This window comes from Chroicocephalus ridibundus, chromosome 6, assembly GCF_963924245.1.
Source record: "Chroicocephalus ridibundus chromosome 6, bChrRid1.1, whole genome shotgun sequence".
In the NCBI taxonomy this organism is placed as follows: domain Eukaryota; kingdom Metazoa; phylum Chordata; class Aves; order Charadriiformes; family Laridae; genus Chroicocephalus; species Chroicocephalus ridibundus.
The window spans coordinates 56,723,393-56,740,288 of NC_086289.1; the positions used below are offsets into that span (position 1 = coordinate 56,723,393).

Genomic DNA, 16,896 nt, shown 5'->3' on the forward strand with positions numbered 1-16,896 from the left:
CGCTCATCTTCAGTTCATACAGAGCTGAAGGAGTTCCTAAATGCCTGCACTGATCGGACCTGTCCAAACTTGCTCTGTCTCAGTCATCTGAGAGCTGCCTGTTCACCATCTTGGAGCAACCGTGATGGTAGTCCCTACATCAGAAGGGTAAACTGCCCGCAGATATGCCAGCCTGTGCACAAACTACTGCATTATCCTAGAGTACAGCTTTAAACAGCAGCTCACAGGAGAGCTACTGAAGTGGATTAAGCTACTGCTTCATGGCATACACTTTTGCTTTTAAGAGGCTCCTGACGTGCCCCCAACAGAGGTGTTTCAACGAGGAGGAAGGAGAAGGAAGGGGGATTGAGAGACTGATGTAAAGGACTCAAAGGAGAGTTAAAGGGGAGGGACAATCAAGATACGATCCGGTTGGAAGCCCTTCACAGGGAGAGGGCTGGGGCAAGGATGCCAGCTGTACGCTTCTGTGAAATTAAAGCTCTGGCGTTTGTGATGGTAATAAATTCATCTATATAACAAAGAACGATGCTGTAACATCAGATGTTGACTTCAGTGCACACTGAAGCAGAAGTTAGACTGACTGCAGGGAGAATTTGATAAATCGTGTTTGTTGAAGGCAATATGAGGTTAACACCAGGCACTCTGGCTTTGGGCAACAGAAATATTCACTCTCTCCCCTTACACCACTTTACTCCCCTCTTGCTTCAGTGTTAACAAAAGCCCTACAAAAGGCAGCACACTCCAATAATCTGTATACGTTGCACAGTGCAGCATCTTGCTAAACTAAGAACATGTTAGGACTGCTTTTCCTGAATCCTAGTCAGACATGAAAAAAACATGTGAGAAATGACATTAATTTGGATGTGTTCCTCCCTATTAAATAACAACTTATATAGAGAGGAACCAAAATCCTGGCTCAGGACTCTCGAGCTTACCTTCTGGGCTTTTATTCCTTAGCAATGGAGGCATTTCCATGGCATCAAGCAGATGGCTGAAATAAGCATCTTTCCTAAATCTAGCTACATGTGGAAGCCTAGAATCTATGTAAGGTACGAAAAAGCTACAAGCAGGAGGAATGAGGGGGTGGGGATGAAGGAAGAAGGAGGAGGAAAAGACAGGGGGAGGAGAGTAACACTGGAGAGCAGCAGTGGTCCAGCCCCTCAGAATCTGAAAAGCATCACAGGAGCCTCTGGATAAAGACCAGCCTCAGTAGCAAGGCTAGGAGACAGAGGATTTCTGCTCAGTGATAAAACATGGTGAGTAGGATTTTTGTGATCTGCCTTATTGTTTGCTCTGCTGCAATGGCATTTCATTTGCTCTGACACTCGCACCGACTCCGAGGGACTATTATTTTGGGATGATTGCTTGTTTTTGAAGCATTGTTTTTTACTTATTTTTCCATACATCTGACAAGTGTGTGCCTGTATTTATATAAATGCACCTCCTATATCCTTTTAAAGCAATAAATTACTGAAAACAGCCAAAGCTGACAGCATTAACACTTTGCTGTCTGGTCCCAACAGGCTGCTGGTCAGGGCAAGTAAAAAATTCCCTGTTTCCTTCTCAGGTAGACAGTGGAAATTTCTGCTCAGCTGCCTTCTAGCAATAGAGTGATGATTCGATAGGTCCCTGTGCAGGAGTTTATGCTGCCCTTTTGCACGGTGTAACTGGCACATTTCAAGCAGTTACATTTCTTTCAGCCTCAGGTATAGAAGAAAACTGAGTGAGGGATGCAGAGGTTTTGTCAGAGAAGGAGCCTCCTTTTGTCGTGGTCTCAGCCTCCTTCCGCCCTGCCGCACGCCCCACGCGGGGCTGGGGGAAGCAGTGGGTGCCCCACATGGGGCTGGGGGAAGCCGTGGGTGCTGCTGTTCCCCCAGGCATCCTGCCTCTCGGCACACAGCGGGACAGGATGCTGGGAGTAGAAACGTGGTTAATTTTACTATGAAAAATCCCGAGCTCCACAGAATAGTTGGCAGGGCTTAAAGGAAGGTTCAGGCTTCCCTATAGCACATTGCTAATAAGATTAAGCATTTAACTACACGTCCTTCTAGTATTCTGCTGGGGAGCGTAAGATTTTACTTTGTGTGCTCACTGGAATTAAGGTTGAAGAAAAACACACCAATGTGCTTTTTGCTGGTTCTTCATGAGAAAGCCATTGCCTGACCTAAATCTATATGCTAATAATTAGACATCCTGGGTTACCCAAGAGAGACAAATGATTAAGGGGAATGATAAGACACAGCCACTAACGATGATGAGAGGAGTACTCCTAACAAGAAGCATGATCTCAATGCAGGTTTCTGTGTCACACGGGCGTCTTTAAAAATAAACATTCTTCTGTTTTGTGAATCATGACTGTCCCTGATTACATCCTCTATCCTTTCCACCCTGTTCTTTTCTGTTTTCTAATGGAGATGAGATACTAGCAGGGTAATCAGTTTAAGTGAGAAGATGAGCCCTGCTTTAAAATCCTCTTTGGTTTTCACCATAAGAACTGTTCTGTTTATTTGCTTACTAGAAACAGTGTCATTACAATAACTGCAGACAGGATATCACTATCCTCTAGCAAGGATGCATTTTATTGCTTTGTAATTAAAAATCAAATTAACAGAATGGAATATATGCTCATGATTATTAGTAGATATTTTCATTATTAACTTTTATCTTCTGAGATGGAGTTAAGGTTTTTGACTGTAAACAGTCTTATTCCAAAAATAACCCCCCCACACTTTACTGGGAGCACCAGCTGTTCTTTACGCATTGCTAATTGACTAGATCCTAAGCATTAAAAATTAGTATTGTCTGCTGACTTTAAAAGTAACTGTGGCTCTCACCACCTCATGCTTGCTTGTTTTTCCATTTTAGGACTTCCAACCGTTGCCCACTAAAAATCCTCCTAACTAGGAAGGGAGAGCTTCCCAGAGCCCTTCATTCTTTTTCCCTTTCCCATTATACAATTTCTCAAGAAATATTTTAAAAAAACATTTCATCTTAAAATGCATCCTTTTTAAGTATAATACATGTCCGAATGCCCAAACCAGACATGTGTTTTCAGGAAATTTAGTTATGCTACTATTTTTGTTTGGAAAGCAGGGGTAACATTTTGAAAGGTAACTCTGATACTCAGGATCTTAATTCTGTTCGGTATGAAGCCACTTGTGGAAAAGGGATTTTGGACTCCCTCCAAACTTGTATCCTAAACCATAAAAGCAGTCCAAATAGAGTTATTTCCTTCTTTTTAAATTCAAAACCCAAAAAGAGTATGCAATGCTTATCAAGTCTTTAATTTAATAAAAGGAAAATGCTTGGAGGGAGGTGAAATGAAGACTCCGAATGGCATGCAGAATTCTGCTTAGGAAAAGACAGCAAGGTACCATCTCCACAACCTGCCAATTTTAAGAAAGATCTAAAGGCAAACAAGAAGAAAGAGCACTCCTACCCTCCCCCCCCCCCCCCCGCAAAATGATGACTGTATTCCGAATTTTGCTTATTTCTGTCTTCAAGAGAGATAATTATATATAAATTACACATCAAACAATCAAGTAAGAGTGTCCAAGCCCAACAGTTGATAAGATTTTGGAATAAATGAATGTTAACTATATTTTTTCTTACTTAAGCAATTTTGAGCCAAACCTGCTGAAGCCAGAGAGTTCATCTATATTTCCTCTTCGTAATACTATTATTACTAGTCACGCAACCTCACTGAAGCAGATACTTCTACTTTCCCAGAAGGATGATCTCCCTAGAATTACATTCAAGAGGGCTGCTGTTTTAGCTACTGACACATTAAAGTACAATGAGATAAGCCAGTAACATATAACAACTTTGACACCAGCCCCAAAACCAAAGCAAGTCTTCCTCCATTCCTCCAGAGAGGGAAAATTGCAGACAGCTCGGCCTGGCAGAAAGCTTTGGGGGCCATGGGCAGAGGCAGGTGTGACCCCTCTCTTCTCTGACCCGCATGACAGAGGCAATATTTGCACAGCTTGAATCCTGCCTTCACCCATCTTCCTCCTGCTTTCTAATGAATATCCAGTCCAGCTACACAGAACCCCTCTTTGGCCTCCTCGTCTGTTGACCTGGACTTAGGTAGAATTTAGGCCATCTGAATATGGCTCTTATTAACCAGAGCAGTTACCTAACTCAGTCTTGTTCAGGTCCTCATGACCCAGAACTACAAGCAATTGCCTTGATTGTCCTAAAACCAAGTCTCCTCACCCCACAGGAATGTGTTCACCTTCCCATTCTCAAACTTTAATTTACTTTTAGATGAACCACAGACACAGTAAAACCTTCTGGTGTTATGAAAAGGCTGTCAGACACACTGCGCAGATGGTATATGTTAAAGCATGAAGTATCTCTGCATTTTATGAGAAATATTATCCAAATTTAAACCAAAACCTTATTCCATTATAGTATAATCCCAAAATCCAGATCTAATTGCCTGCATAGACACATGTGAAATCCTAAAAATGAGTAGCTGGTATGATCAAGACAGGTAAAAGTACTATTTACTATAGATGGGAAGTCTCAATGCTGCTGCACCTAAGATCATTGTAAATGACAATTAAACTGTAGCCCAGTATAAGATTCAAGGATGTCCTCTATTTAAACATGTGTTCCATAAGTAATTTCACAGATATTAAAAAAAGAGGTCGAGTAACATTAACAAAGAAAACATCCAGACCCTGTTGAAAACAGAACAACCTAGCCTTAGTAAACTGACTGCTAGTTTCCACAGGTTTCTATTCTTTATAGTGATTTTTAATTGCAAAATATATTTCCTTTGCAAAGGTGGAAGTCAGTGCCTCATACACTCTTTATCCATGTGGAATAAGAGTATATTGCAAGTTAAGTCCAGGAGGAGAATAAATAAAGAGGAGCAGAAACAGGCAATAGTGTAGCTGAGTGCATGGGTCAAGAAATCCCAGAGAAGATGTACCATTTTTTAAATGCCTAGAATCATTTTTCATATAATTTTGATTAGCTTTACATAACCACTGGAGGTTAACTTTCCCTTACAGCACTTTAATCTGTTTCTGACTTCACTGGTACAGCTTCTGGGGTTAGAGACATAACTCTATAACTGTCCCTGCAGAGAATAAAAAAAGGTACCGTGGTACAGTCCATTACAACCAAAAGTGCTAAATGTATTAATAGACACACAAAGAGAGCAGCATATTTATTTCTGATCCATATTTGGAAAGAAGCTCATTGATAATGTATATCATAGAGGAAGAAGAGGAACTCACAGTATGGGAATTTACAAAACAGCATGTGAGACGAATATTTTAAAAAATCTGCAGACTCTGGTAGTCTGCCCTTAAGAGCGCTCCAAGAGTTGACTGAGGAGATCCTCCCTTTCTTGGTGTTCATTTTTAATAACATTTTTAATGGGGAAGATTCCCGAAACTGTGCCAGTGTTAAAACAGGACAAGCTGGGTGACACAATGAACTTGATACTAATTAGTCTGGCATGAATCCTGGGGGAAAATGAGAAAAAGAATATATGGGATTAAATAGAGACATTAAAGGATTAGAATACAAAGTTGGTGATTAGATGTATAGTAGATCTTAAAAACAAACAAACCAAAAAAAAAAACCTCCACAAAAATCCCCAACAATACCTAGCTTTTTTTTTCTCATCAGAGGAAACTGAAAAGGTAGCACAGGATGCCCTCAGTGTACCTTATGTTATTATACTACATATATTCTCAGTACAGATGTTATTCAGGCCATTTGGCCTTTCATGCTAAAACTGTTCACCTAATCTGTAAAAAAAAAGACAGAAGAACAAGCCTTGAAGTATCTAGACCCAGTTATCAAACCGGCAGTCTATTGTGTTTCTTATCAAGCAGATACAATTCAGATAAAAGACTTCTTTATTCAAAGGATTATCTAATGACGTCCTGAATTCTTAGCTTTAATAATTTCACACTTCAGAATAAAACAAATCCACCTCTAAAAGTCTTTTTAATGCATCTACAGAAAAACTTCCCAAAATTGCAATTTCCTACAAAAATGACTCTTGCTTAATACTCAAAATGGGCAGAAACAGCTGTAGGACTTCAGAGTCCTACATAACATTGTTGTAACGCTAGCATTTGCCATGTCACAGACCTCTAAGGAGCTTCTCAGTAGCAAGACTTCCCACAGGGACACAGTACCTACTCCCAGAATTGCAAAGGAGTGAGACGTCAGACACTTTATTTTTGAGATATTAATAAATGGTCTTGCGTCAGCTGTTTCTGATCGTTTTCACAACTCTGCTGGGGTTCTGCATGCTGAATTTCTTCTCAATCACACCTTGCTTTTCAGAAGAGCAGTGTAATCATGTCCCAGTGACCTACTTCTAAATATGCAAAACAAGTTTCCTGCAGCATCAGTGAATTCCAGATACCTGTCAGTGTAGTAAAATGTTTACTGGTGTTCATTAAGAATACTCTGCAATACTCACACGCAGTCCCAAATGAAAACAAATGTGCCAATATCTCAATCATACTCATAGATGCCCATCTATCACCACCCACCATGTTTTCCATAGCATCCATACTCCTGATGTCAAATATTCACACTTTACCCTTACGTTTTCTACCTTTTGTCACCGACCTACATTTAGTTGTAAATATTGCTAGTCGCCTGCTAGTTTGCAGCTTCTGTGAGAAACAGGCTGTCGCTGATCCGCCTGCTGGAGAAGTGCTGCAGGTGACACAACTCCCAGATACGCAGACCCCTATCTTGTGAGGTGTGGGTCAGAGTGTTACTGTTCCCAGCAAGCCCTGGCAACTGGAAAGCCTCTGGAGGCTACAGGCAGCTGTTACAGTCCAATGTAGACTAAAGATTGCTTTAGGTTGTACTTTAGAGTGTACAAAGGCTTGGTGTTGAATTTAACATCTCCCTGGCTGTCTTTGTACGGGGTGCAAGTCTGGATCCATAGATCTGATCCAACATTGTTCTCAAGGGAGTATTGGTAATTTTTCATTTCATCAGAGCTGTTACATACGGTTTGACAAGGAGTGCTAGAGATCTCACTGTGGTGTTTGTGTGGTGCACAGTTCAATGGCTGTAAGTGGTTTTAGTTACATCTACACAATTCAAAACAAGATAAATGATTAACTGAGTTCTCATTAATCCCATTCTTTCAAGAACAGGACTTGAAGATTTTGTCCTGCTTCCCATCCAGTAAAAATCTGGTTTCTCTAACAGCTTTTAGGAAGTGCTTGCTTCTTCCCTGACCTACCTTTACGTAAGTCCAGTGACTTACTCAATATTCAAGTTGATATAAGGCAGGAAAGGATCAGATGTGCCCATGAAATAAGTGCTGGAAAACTGAAAGTGTCATGGCTAAAATAAATCGTGACTAATTAAATGGATGAAAACACAAAACAGATTCAATTCTAAAGCATACAGTCAGAGACCAAAATTGGCATTGATAGAGGTAATAAGAGTACTTTTAGAAATAGCTAATCAATGCACAATGGAGATTCAATGTGGCAATGCCACAGTGTATTACACTGGTCTTCTTAAATAAGAAACAACACTTCTGTCATAATTAACAGTGATTTTCCATGCAGCATTTTTGACTTTTTACAACAAAAGTAGTAGTGCAGAAAATTATACATTCCGCTCAGGAGGAAGCAAAAACAATAATTCGGTTTCAGCATGCCTCCCAGAGTAATACGAAGGTTTATGGATTTTCTATTCATAGGTAAGGATTATTTTAATATAAAGTGAGCATCATGCGTCAAATGTTTGATCCATTTTCTCAGGAGATTTCCCACCTTGAGCTCTCTGCCATCCTCAAAGGTACAGATTTATGAACTGCTGCCTCCCTGATGCACACACTAGCACGTTGAAGTTCCTCAGGCATTGCTTTCCATTGATGCCTCTTCTACTTTTGGAACAGGACCTCTTTCTTGTTTAAAGCCATCCTGCACTCATAATCCTAAATCCAACCCCCCTCATTTCTAACAGACACACTGTTCTCTGAGCCTCAGCTGCCAACCCATGTATACTGTCTTCTCCTAGCTGGATCTTCCAGCCATTGCCAACATACCTTTAGTTTCACTTGATCCATTTCTCATGCAATACCATGACTTTGTGATGCAAAATTCTGTTGACAAACAAAACTAATTGTATAATGCTTACTATCCATCCCTTTGTTCTCCAGATGTTTTCAAAGTTTACAAGTGCTAGCCACCAAACCTCACAATACTTTTATGCTGCTGTTTTCTTTACAGAAACAGATGTGAGGAAGCAGTATGGAGCTCAAAAGAGGAAAGACGTTCATAAAATCCAGCGCGCAACATGAGAAAGTGCCACCAGTGCACACAGTTCCCATCAATAAAGATGATACAGGGAAAGACAAAAAGGTGGCTCTGGAGGGAAACCCAAGTGTAGGTGAAGTCCAGCTTGCGTGTTTGGCCACGCACAAGAACTACAGATTTTCTACCAGAGCAGCAAGGAACGGACCTGGTGACAACAGTCTGGAAAAATCATCTGGGTCCTCCTACAAACTTGTCAGGAAGAGTAAAACCCATGACTGTGTTACTGAGGCAGACAAAACAGAGCAGTGCAGCCCCAGCAGCAGGGCTTGCGAGGAAGGTTTTTCTGGAAAGGGTAAGGGGCGACTTGTCAATAGCATCAGCTTTTCGGGGATGTCCAGCTCCAGCAGTAAGAAAGAGTGCGTGGTCAGCCCCAGCCAGTCTGCGTGCAGCAGTCAGATGATCGATTACAGGAACTTTGTGCCACAGATGCCTTTTGTACCAGCTGTCGCAAAAACCATTCCCAGGAAGAGGATTTCCCTCAAGAGATCTAAGAAAGGGATCAGAGATATCTTTCATATTAAAAAAAATAAACCAGACAGCCTCACGTTCCTGGTTGAGAAGGACAAGAATCTGTCCTCTCCAGGCTGCAAGAGTGAATTTTCTGGGCGTCTTGCAAAGTATCTTTTCAAAACCGGAGAAACATTTGCAGCTGATTGCCCGTCACAAGACTGCTCAGACAGCGAACTGCAGTCTGACTCGTCCTTTGACTGCTGCAACACCCTGTGTGAAGATGTTGCCTCGCTGAAGAGCTTTGACTCCCTCACTGGCTGTGGAGAAATCTTTGCTGATGAGAGCTCTGCTCACCTGGAGCTGGAGAACAGCAAAGAAGTTCTGCTGAGACGAAGCAAGCACAAAGACAGCCCTGTCATGGGCTCTTTTCAAGGGGGTGTGGAGCAGCTGGCCTCTCCTGGCCAGAATGAGACTGTTGAATTTGCAAAGTTTTGGGACAACATCAACAAATCAGTGAGGCTACATCAGAGTGCTCTGTTTGATAAGAAGTTACTGAAGGTACCCAGTCCTGATATGGAAAAGGCTAGAAGCCAGGCTGCTGCATCTGTGACAGACCCCCAGGCATCACCTGATAAAGATGGTGACAATTCCAAAGACAGCTCCACAGAAACAGGAACGCCGAAAAGTGACAACCAGGAATCCACATCCACAAGTGATGAAGGTTACTATGATTCATTCTCTCCTGGACAAGATGATGAAATGAAGGAAGCTCAGACCCCTGGGGTCCCAGGTAGATTTCCAAGAGACAGCTACAGTGGAGATGCCCTTTATGAACTCTTTTATGACCCAAATGAAGTCAAAATAAACCCAGTCCTAGATGATGACTTGTGCACATCTGAGAGCACTTCAGAACATGCTATTGAAATCCCTTTGTCCATTTACAGCTTTCATGTTGGAGCTGAGGAGAATATGGCTTCCCAACCAGCTCTAGACATTATCAGTCAGGGGTTTTTCCACAGCACATGGAAAGGCAAAGAATGTTTGCTAAAGCTCTGTGATACTGAGCTTTCACTGACCATGGGGATAATAAACTGGCTGCGAAAACACTCAGGACTCGTTTCCTCCCCTGACTCTCTTCAGAGTCCTCAATCACAGCCAGAAAAGTCTAATGATTCATCGATCCCACCAAGCCCCAGTCCAGAGCAAGAATTGAGCACAGAAGCTCAGCAGGAGAAACCAAGCAAGGAAGAATCTAATAAATTTAACCTATGTGTGTCTTTGGATGAAAGCAACCATGCAGCCCAGTCCTCTTCGGTAAACATTGCTGAAAGAGACCACAGCCTGGACTCTTGCCCTAACACATCTAATTTGGATTTCCAAGGAAGGGAAGGGAGTCACCACAAGGATTCATCTACAGTGCCTGGGACTGTGGAAACCACCAGAGCATCAAGTTATGCACCACAATCACAGGCTAACGGAGACAATCTGCAGACATCTTCAGCTGAGAATGAGAAGGCGACAATTTTAGAAGGATGTGAGACATCCGGAGATAAAAACCCACTGCCAGAAAAGCCGAATAAAGAGAGTGGCTCCCAGAGCTCTGAAAACCCCTTGCTAGATGATAATCACGAAGTAGAATCATGTTACTCCTACAAGACTGCTGCGACCTCACTCCTGGATCCCCTCGAGAGGGAGGACAGAAATAAACCAATGTATCACTCTCTCTCTATTTCCTGTGACAAACCGCTGCAGCCTCTTACTCTCAGACACTTCCAGAGCTACATCAGCCCCACGCCAACGGAGAGCAGCACTAACATAGTGCAGCTCTTAGAGCGCTGTGTATCACAAGTGGCATCATTAAAAATCAGCTATGAAAACAAGCACCTGGAAGACAAATGCATTGGGAAAGAAATGAACAATATCATTCGTAAGATGTCTCAGTACAAAAACAAGTTATTATTGCAAAATGAATGCAACTGCATTGCCCAAAATCCAGAATACTCCAGTATTCCTAGCACAAACCAATACAACTATGAGACAAGTTTCCAATCCAGCAGTCCGTATCATTTGAAGCAAAATGGGGAGCAAATTCGCTCTGAAGATCAGAAAACCAGAGCAAAAATCCTAGATGAGGTCACTAGAAGCAAGATAAATTTTGAATATGCCCAGCTAAATAACCAAGCACTCTCCTATTTAAAAGACTTCACATTTGATCTCAGTCCAAGTGACTCTGCCCCTGCTACAACTCTTAGTAGACCAACATTTTTACCTCTCTTTAACTCTGTCTGCTCGGACATACCTGCTACTTTTTCACAAGCGTCATGCAGCACCACGGTGTCTCTGGCTGACACGCTGCAGCCCAAGGAGGACAAGCAGTGCAGCCCAGGGCCGTGGAGTTATGCAGAGACCCCCTGCAGGGGCCTGGCCGGAGGGAGCGCTCTGTCCCCTCGCCCAGAGGCAGCCACCCCGGACACAGCAGGGACAGGGAGGAACCACCAGTAACACACCTGCACTGAGAAGGTGAGTGCTTATGGGGAGTCTGAAATGAAATGTGAAATAAGTAACATCTGTTCTCTTTTCACAGAGGGTCACTTAAGGCAGCAGAGTCTGATATATACTCAGGCTTTGTCACTTTTACAGTTTCATTGTTCTTAACTTTCACTTCAGTGTGGTAGTTAAGAGTAACCATAAATTAAATTACACAATTGCCCAAACCAGGGGCCACATACAGCAGGTATCACATTCACGGAGTCTTACAAGTGCCATGCAAAGATTGAAGCCCCATTTTCCACCCAGGTGCAGCAGTTCTTACACCAGCTGAAGCAGGGAAAATTTTCCCTTCTCCCACTCCAGGATCTGCCACATTTGGAACAACATGTTGGATATAGCTGCCTGGGCAGTCAGACTGCTGGCAGCATTCAGCTCAGACTCCTCACTCCAGGTCATGAAATCCTCTTGCTACATAATGACAGCATAAAAATTATGCCCTGCTTCCCCTCTGGAATGATAACTGGATATTAGACAGAGCTCTCTACTGGAGTCCTGACGTGTGAGCTGCTATGCAGGGGATCACAGGAGAAAGCCAGAGATCTGCCATGTTAAGTCACGGGACAGACAGACATACCCTGTCCTGCAGTTGCATATATATGGTACACCCTCAGGCACAAGGGAAGGCCCACAACACTGTGCTGCTGCTGCTAAGTGTGCCGAAAGGATGTTCTTCCTTCTTGCAAGCCTGAAGTCTGTCTCCAGCAGGTGCAGCTGGTGTCTGGCCAAACAGTGCTGTGGCAGGCTGAAGCCAAGGCAGGCTCCGTATGCAAGGCTCGACAAGCTTCTCAAGAGAGGGATTACAGGGTCTGTGCTGCACCTCAAGCTTTTGAAAATCCTTGAGCCACACTTACGTAGTATAGGGAGGTCCAGAATTTGGTGTCTGACATAGGTAAGAAACACCTCTGTTGTAAAACAGAAAGAGCTGATCAAGTACGCAGTCATTGTGCTGCCTCAGATTTGCCTGTCACACGGGGCTTTAGGCCAGAGCAGATACCATCTGTACAGACTGCTCGAACTCTACGCCAGCTGAGAAATCCTCTGTCCTCCAGTTGCTGAGAGGAATCTGTTGTAGAAGTATAAAACTTGTGTAAATTCTCTATTGTGTGCCCTGCCAAATCTGACAGATTGGCTGGACCCTGCCCAGCCCTGGCACCCTGAGAAGGAGCCTTTGGAGGTGGTGGAAGCTGGAGAGGAGGCTGCAGCAAGGGCCAGGATAGAGAATTAAGGAACAGCTCATTATTGGATGGAGGGACACAGGGAACACAACACTTCTCTGGCTCACAGCAGTGTGACTGCTTTCTGGTCATCTCTGAAGGCTTTCCAAGCAGCAGAAACTAAAAGGACAGTGTTTTTCTCTGCATGAGGCAAAAACACCCTCACATTTTCAAGTCTTGGAAGATTCAGCCACACACTTTGCTATGTAAATCTTTGTGAAAGTGCCCTTCCCCACTAACAAGTCTACCATCGCTGGGAGGGATATTTTTCAGGGGTCTGCATGAGGTTAAGGGCCAGAGCCTGTCAGTCGTCAATACCCTTTACTAACACATTGTCTAGTTATAACCTGCTCATCAGTGAACTAGGTCTTCCTCTAGTGAAAGAAGTGATTTTGGTTTTTTTGAAAAGAATGCTGACTAGCAAGCCACCTTCTTGTGTCACCAGATTTTTGGTCAGGACTTGCCATTAAAGGACACACCACAGTCCTTAGAACTACTTGCCTCTATTAGATTATTTCTGAAATAAGGAAAGGTTTGTGGGCACAGCTGGTATGCGTAAGAAACCAGTGCTAGGCACAGCTTTAGGGTTAGAACAGCAGATCGATGTCTGCATTGGCCTGATATTTTTAGTTTGTCGCAAACGTTAGTCTACAGGGTACTGCTAAGCACATCCCTGCCTTTGAAGGCTAAGAGCGCACAAAGGGATTCTAATTTTGAGGAGTCACTTGCTTTCTGGTAGAACTGGAGAAGGGCGCCACAGCTGCCATGACTGTCAGAAATGGTGAGACTGTATCTTTACACGATACAAGACATATTGCAAGTAGACGCTACTGGACTCGGGGCACTTTTTCTACTGCGTTGTATCAAATGGAAGCTGCTGTATGCCACCATGTGTCAGCACCAATACCTGCAGTGACAGGAACGTGACGCAGTTCATATGCTACCACCTGAGTCCCAGAGAGAAGACAATTCAAGTTTTTTCCAAGGGATGTGCTGATTTTTGATAGAGGTTTCTCTAACAGTACAATGAATGGCATTTTATAATATAGATGGAATTTGCATGTTCATAAAGTGACACTGAGGAATGGTCTCATTTCAATGAATTATTTCACTACAGGATTGTTGTTTGTTACAATTTCTTACTGGAAAAGAATTTAGACAATAATTAAAATGTCATTTAACATGGTTAAAAGAAATGGCTGTGGTGACAGATATAAACACTGCCATGTGCCTGAGTTTTCCTACGCAGTATCTTCTTGCCTGCCCACATTAACAGATGGCCTACAGATTTGCCGGAAATTTTAATTTTTTTTGAGGGTGACTCAGGATCTTTGCCTTAATCACGGGGGTGGTAGTCTAAGAGAGGCAACATACAAACATGGTGTCACCTCTGAATCCATGGAGACAGACATCATGGAGAAACACTCCTACTCTGGACATGACTATGCAAACCCTAAGAGCTCATACATGAAGAATGCTCCAAGGTTCACTATTTTAAAATACCATACTTGGGAGCTGTGAGAGAAGTGACCGATCCAGAGGTGGCTCCTGCTTTCTCCCTCAGAACAAATGCTGCATAAGCAGCTCCAGTGCAGCCCCTGCCCCTCCCATGGATTCCCAGGGTTGACCTTGAGGAGCTGGGAAGGAGAAGGTCAACTTTCTTGCCATTTAACACGAGGCAGAGGAAAAGCTGATATCAAAAGCCATTAAAATCTCCAGGTTTTGTTCCCCCATCTCCTCTTGTCCCAGTACTCACAGTAACAAATCAGCCCATCCTCTCTGCTCCAACTAGTGTGCAGGGCTCCCCCAAGCCATGCCTGGTCTCCGGGGCTTCCCTACCCTGCTGAACACAGGTGCACAACTGTGACGAAGAACGGGTACGAGAAGTGCCAGTCCCAGCTCCTCTTCCATTCTTCCCTTTCCCGGCATTTTAGAGAAACATTTGCAAATGCCTCATATCTGAGCTCACCAGGAATTTGAACCCTGATGGTAAAGGAACCCCCATGGCAAATGGCAAACTTACATGGGGACATAGAGGAGTTATGTAGAAAGTGGAAATTACCCATAGGAAGTGCAATGAAAGGCGTAATATTCATTCTTCAGTGTTGAAAGGCTAGGACTTAGGAACTGAATGCAGGCCATCGCCTGAATATGGGGAGGATTCCTAGATTTGTATATTCATGGACCATAGAAACCAAGTGCAGAAGTTTGTGCCTTTTGACCAGATGTTTTCCATCAGGAAACTCTATATCCTCAGCAAGGGAAACACTGTCCTAGAGCAGTGAGTTGGGATGTCTTTTCCTGACCGTTAAAATCTCTGGAACTGACCGAACAGACAGACAACACTGCATGTCATAGCAACTGGTCACAGATAGAACAAAGCACTTTCTGCAAACAGCAGTATTTCAGACCACTGAGCCATTTTCTACCATTTAAACGTGGTTTGAACTGCATCTTCCATTAACTGGTAGATGTGGCAGAGCAACAAAACCCCCATGTGCACCCAACAATATGTGCTCACTTCATGCAAATGCTGAACCGACACATTATGCACCAGTTGAAGCTTTTGGATGCATCAGTGATAGCGCTAAGAGCGCGTTGCAATAAGCTTGCCCTCAGGTCACAAAAAATAGATAACTGTCAATCAAAGAGGGATTGCCATAATAGATAGGGCAGCTGTAGATAAAAGAAGACAGTATTGCATATGTGATTGCTGTTATCTAGGAACTGAGATTCAAAAGCAGATAAAATACAGCCTGGACACTGCAAAGTGACAGAGGAATGTGAATCTGATCCTCACCAACTGATGGGCTACGCATAGTCTAGGCAATTTCTGGAATGTTTTTTATTCCCTCCTGGTTCAACTTTATTCCCTCTGTCTTGAATAAGGTTGCATTTCTCCCAGACAGATATTTCTCTATCCGTGAGGCATAGGGAAGGCAGACTGCAGTATTTGGATTTGAAAAAAAGGAAAAGCAGAATGGAGCCTCATCTGCATAGAAGCAATTGTCGGATAAACTATGGTATTATTTCTCAAAATTGCTGGAGAGATGCCTTAACAGGTGAAAAAATAAAGGCATAATCCATCTGCACACAGCAGGGAAAGAGTATGGCAACACATTCAAAGCCTGAGGTAAAAAATCTATGTATTTCCATGCTCCCTCCATGGCATAGCAAAGAGGTCCTCTGTCAAGTATCACATGATGAAATGTAAAAACAATAAAATGCAGAGACAGCCAGCACGTTTTCTGCATTGGAAATGCCTCTGGCTCTGAAACATACACCTTTATAATGTGAGTTGCCCAGATCGTCTTGCACTGAACCAGATATTGAAATCTCATCTGACAGTCCACTAGCCGCATCCACACACAGGCAAGCACATACACACACTCCTGTTCAGACAAATGCATCACGAAGTACAAATGTGCTGTTTGTCTCATATGGTACCACAGAAGCAAAGAGCGGGGAGACAGCGGTGACAGGCCACTGCCTCTGCTAATACATTTGAGTGTTAGTCATCATGTGCCCAGATACTTGGGCTAAATGCTAAATTAAACAATTTTCTCCTTCATTAAACACTGTTGCTTCTGGACTTGGCTCCACCTCACTGTACTGTCTTCACGAGAGTTTGTCATCAAAGCTTACTCTACCCAAAACCAGAATTCTACCAGGAGGAAGAAACGTTCTTGCCAGCTTATTTGCTAAAGAAGGGTTTTTCAACACAGTTATCAGCACAGAGGATCGCTCAAATGGCAGATGCACTATGATGTTGTTAAATGTGTTTCATTTTAAAACTGAAGAAATTGATTTGCTGCTTTACCCGCTATTGCAGTAGGATGGTTTCCATGGATACAGTCTTATACAGACTCTATTTTTCCCCTGTTGACAACAGTACAGAAAGCTAAATTCTCATCTTCATTGCATCAGCATAAATTTGAAGCTGGGGAACAATTCCCAGATTTAACCTTGAGAGCAGAGGTTGGCCCCCAGTCTCCTCCAGCCTTGAATGTGAGACTTTTAGGGGGGCAGCGATGGAGGGGGAAAAAAAAATAGAAACCAGTTTCTGTGGACAGCAGCATGGGCTGAGGGACAGGGCGTATGAAACAAACACGGTGCCTTTGTGTGAGAAATGGGGAGAAATCAAGGCAGAATGCAAACAAATTAACCGCTTATTCAGAGGCTTAGTGTCTTACCTGACACTTACCTGCAAAAATACAAGTCAGGTTTTGTCTCTAGAAGTTGGGCTAGAGACCTGACAACTATCTGCATGGGACTGGGCCAAATATCACCCCATTTGTTTAAATGAAGGGAAGAATCAGTTAGCATTCTGATGAAAAACTGCTTCACTTCTGTTC

At 43.1% G+C, this 16,896-nt stretch overlaps 1 protein-coding gene across 1 annotated transcript in view; it reads left to right on the forward strand.

The window, feature by feature from the left end:
- The first annotated feature begins 1,127 nt into the window (after positions 1-1,127).
- AMER3 (APC membrane recruitment protein 3) overlaps positions 1,128-16,896 on the forward strand; it is a 42,311-nt gene continuing 26,542 nt past the window's right edge. The window contains exons 1-2 of the mRNA XM_063339248.1: positions 1,128-1,256; positions 8,241-11,297. Coding sequence (XP_063195318.1) covers positions 8,262-11,279 — 3,018 coding nt within the window. The 5' untranslated portion in view covers positions 1,128-1,256; positions 8,241-8,261 and the 3' untranslated portion in view covers positions 11,280-11,297. The remainder of the gene's footprint in view (positions 1,257-8,240; positions 11,298-16,896) is intronic.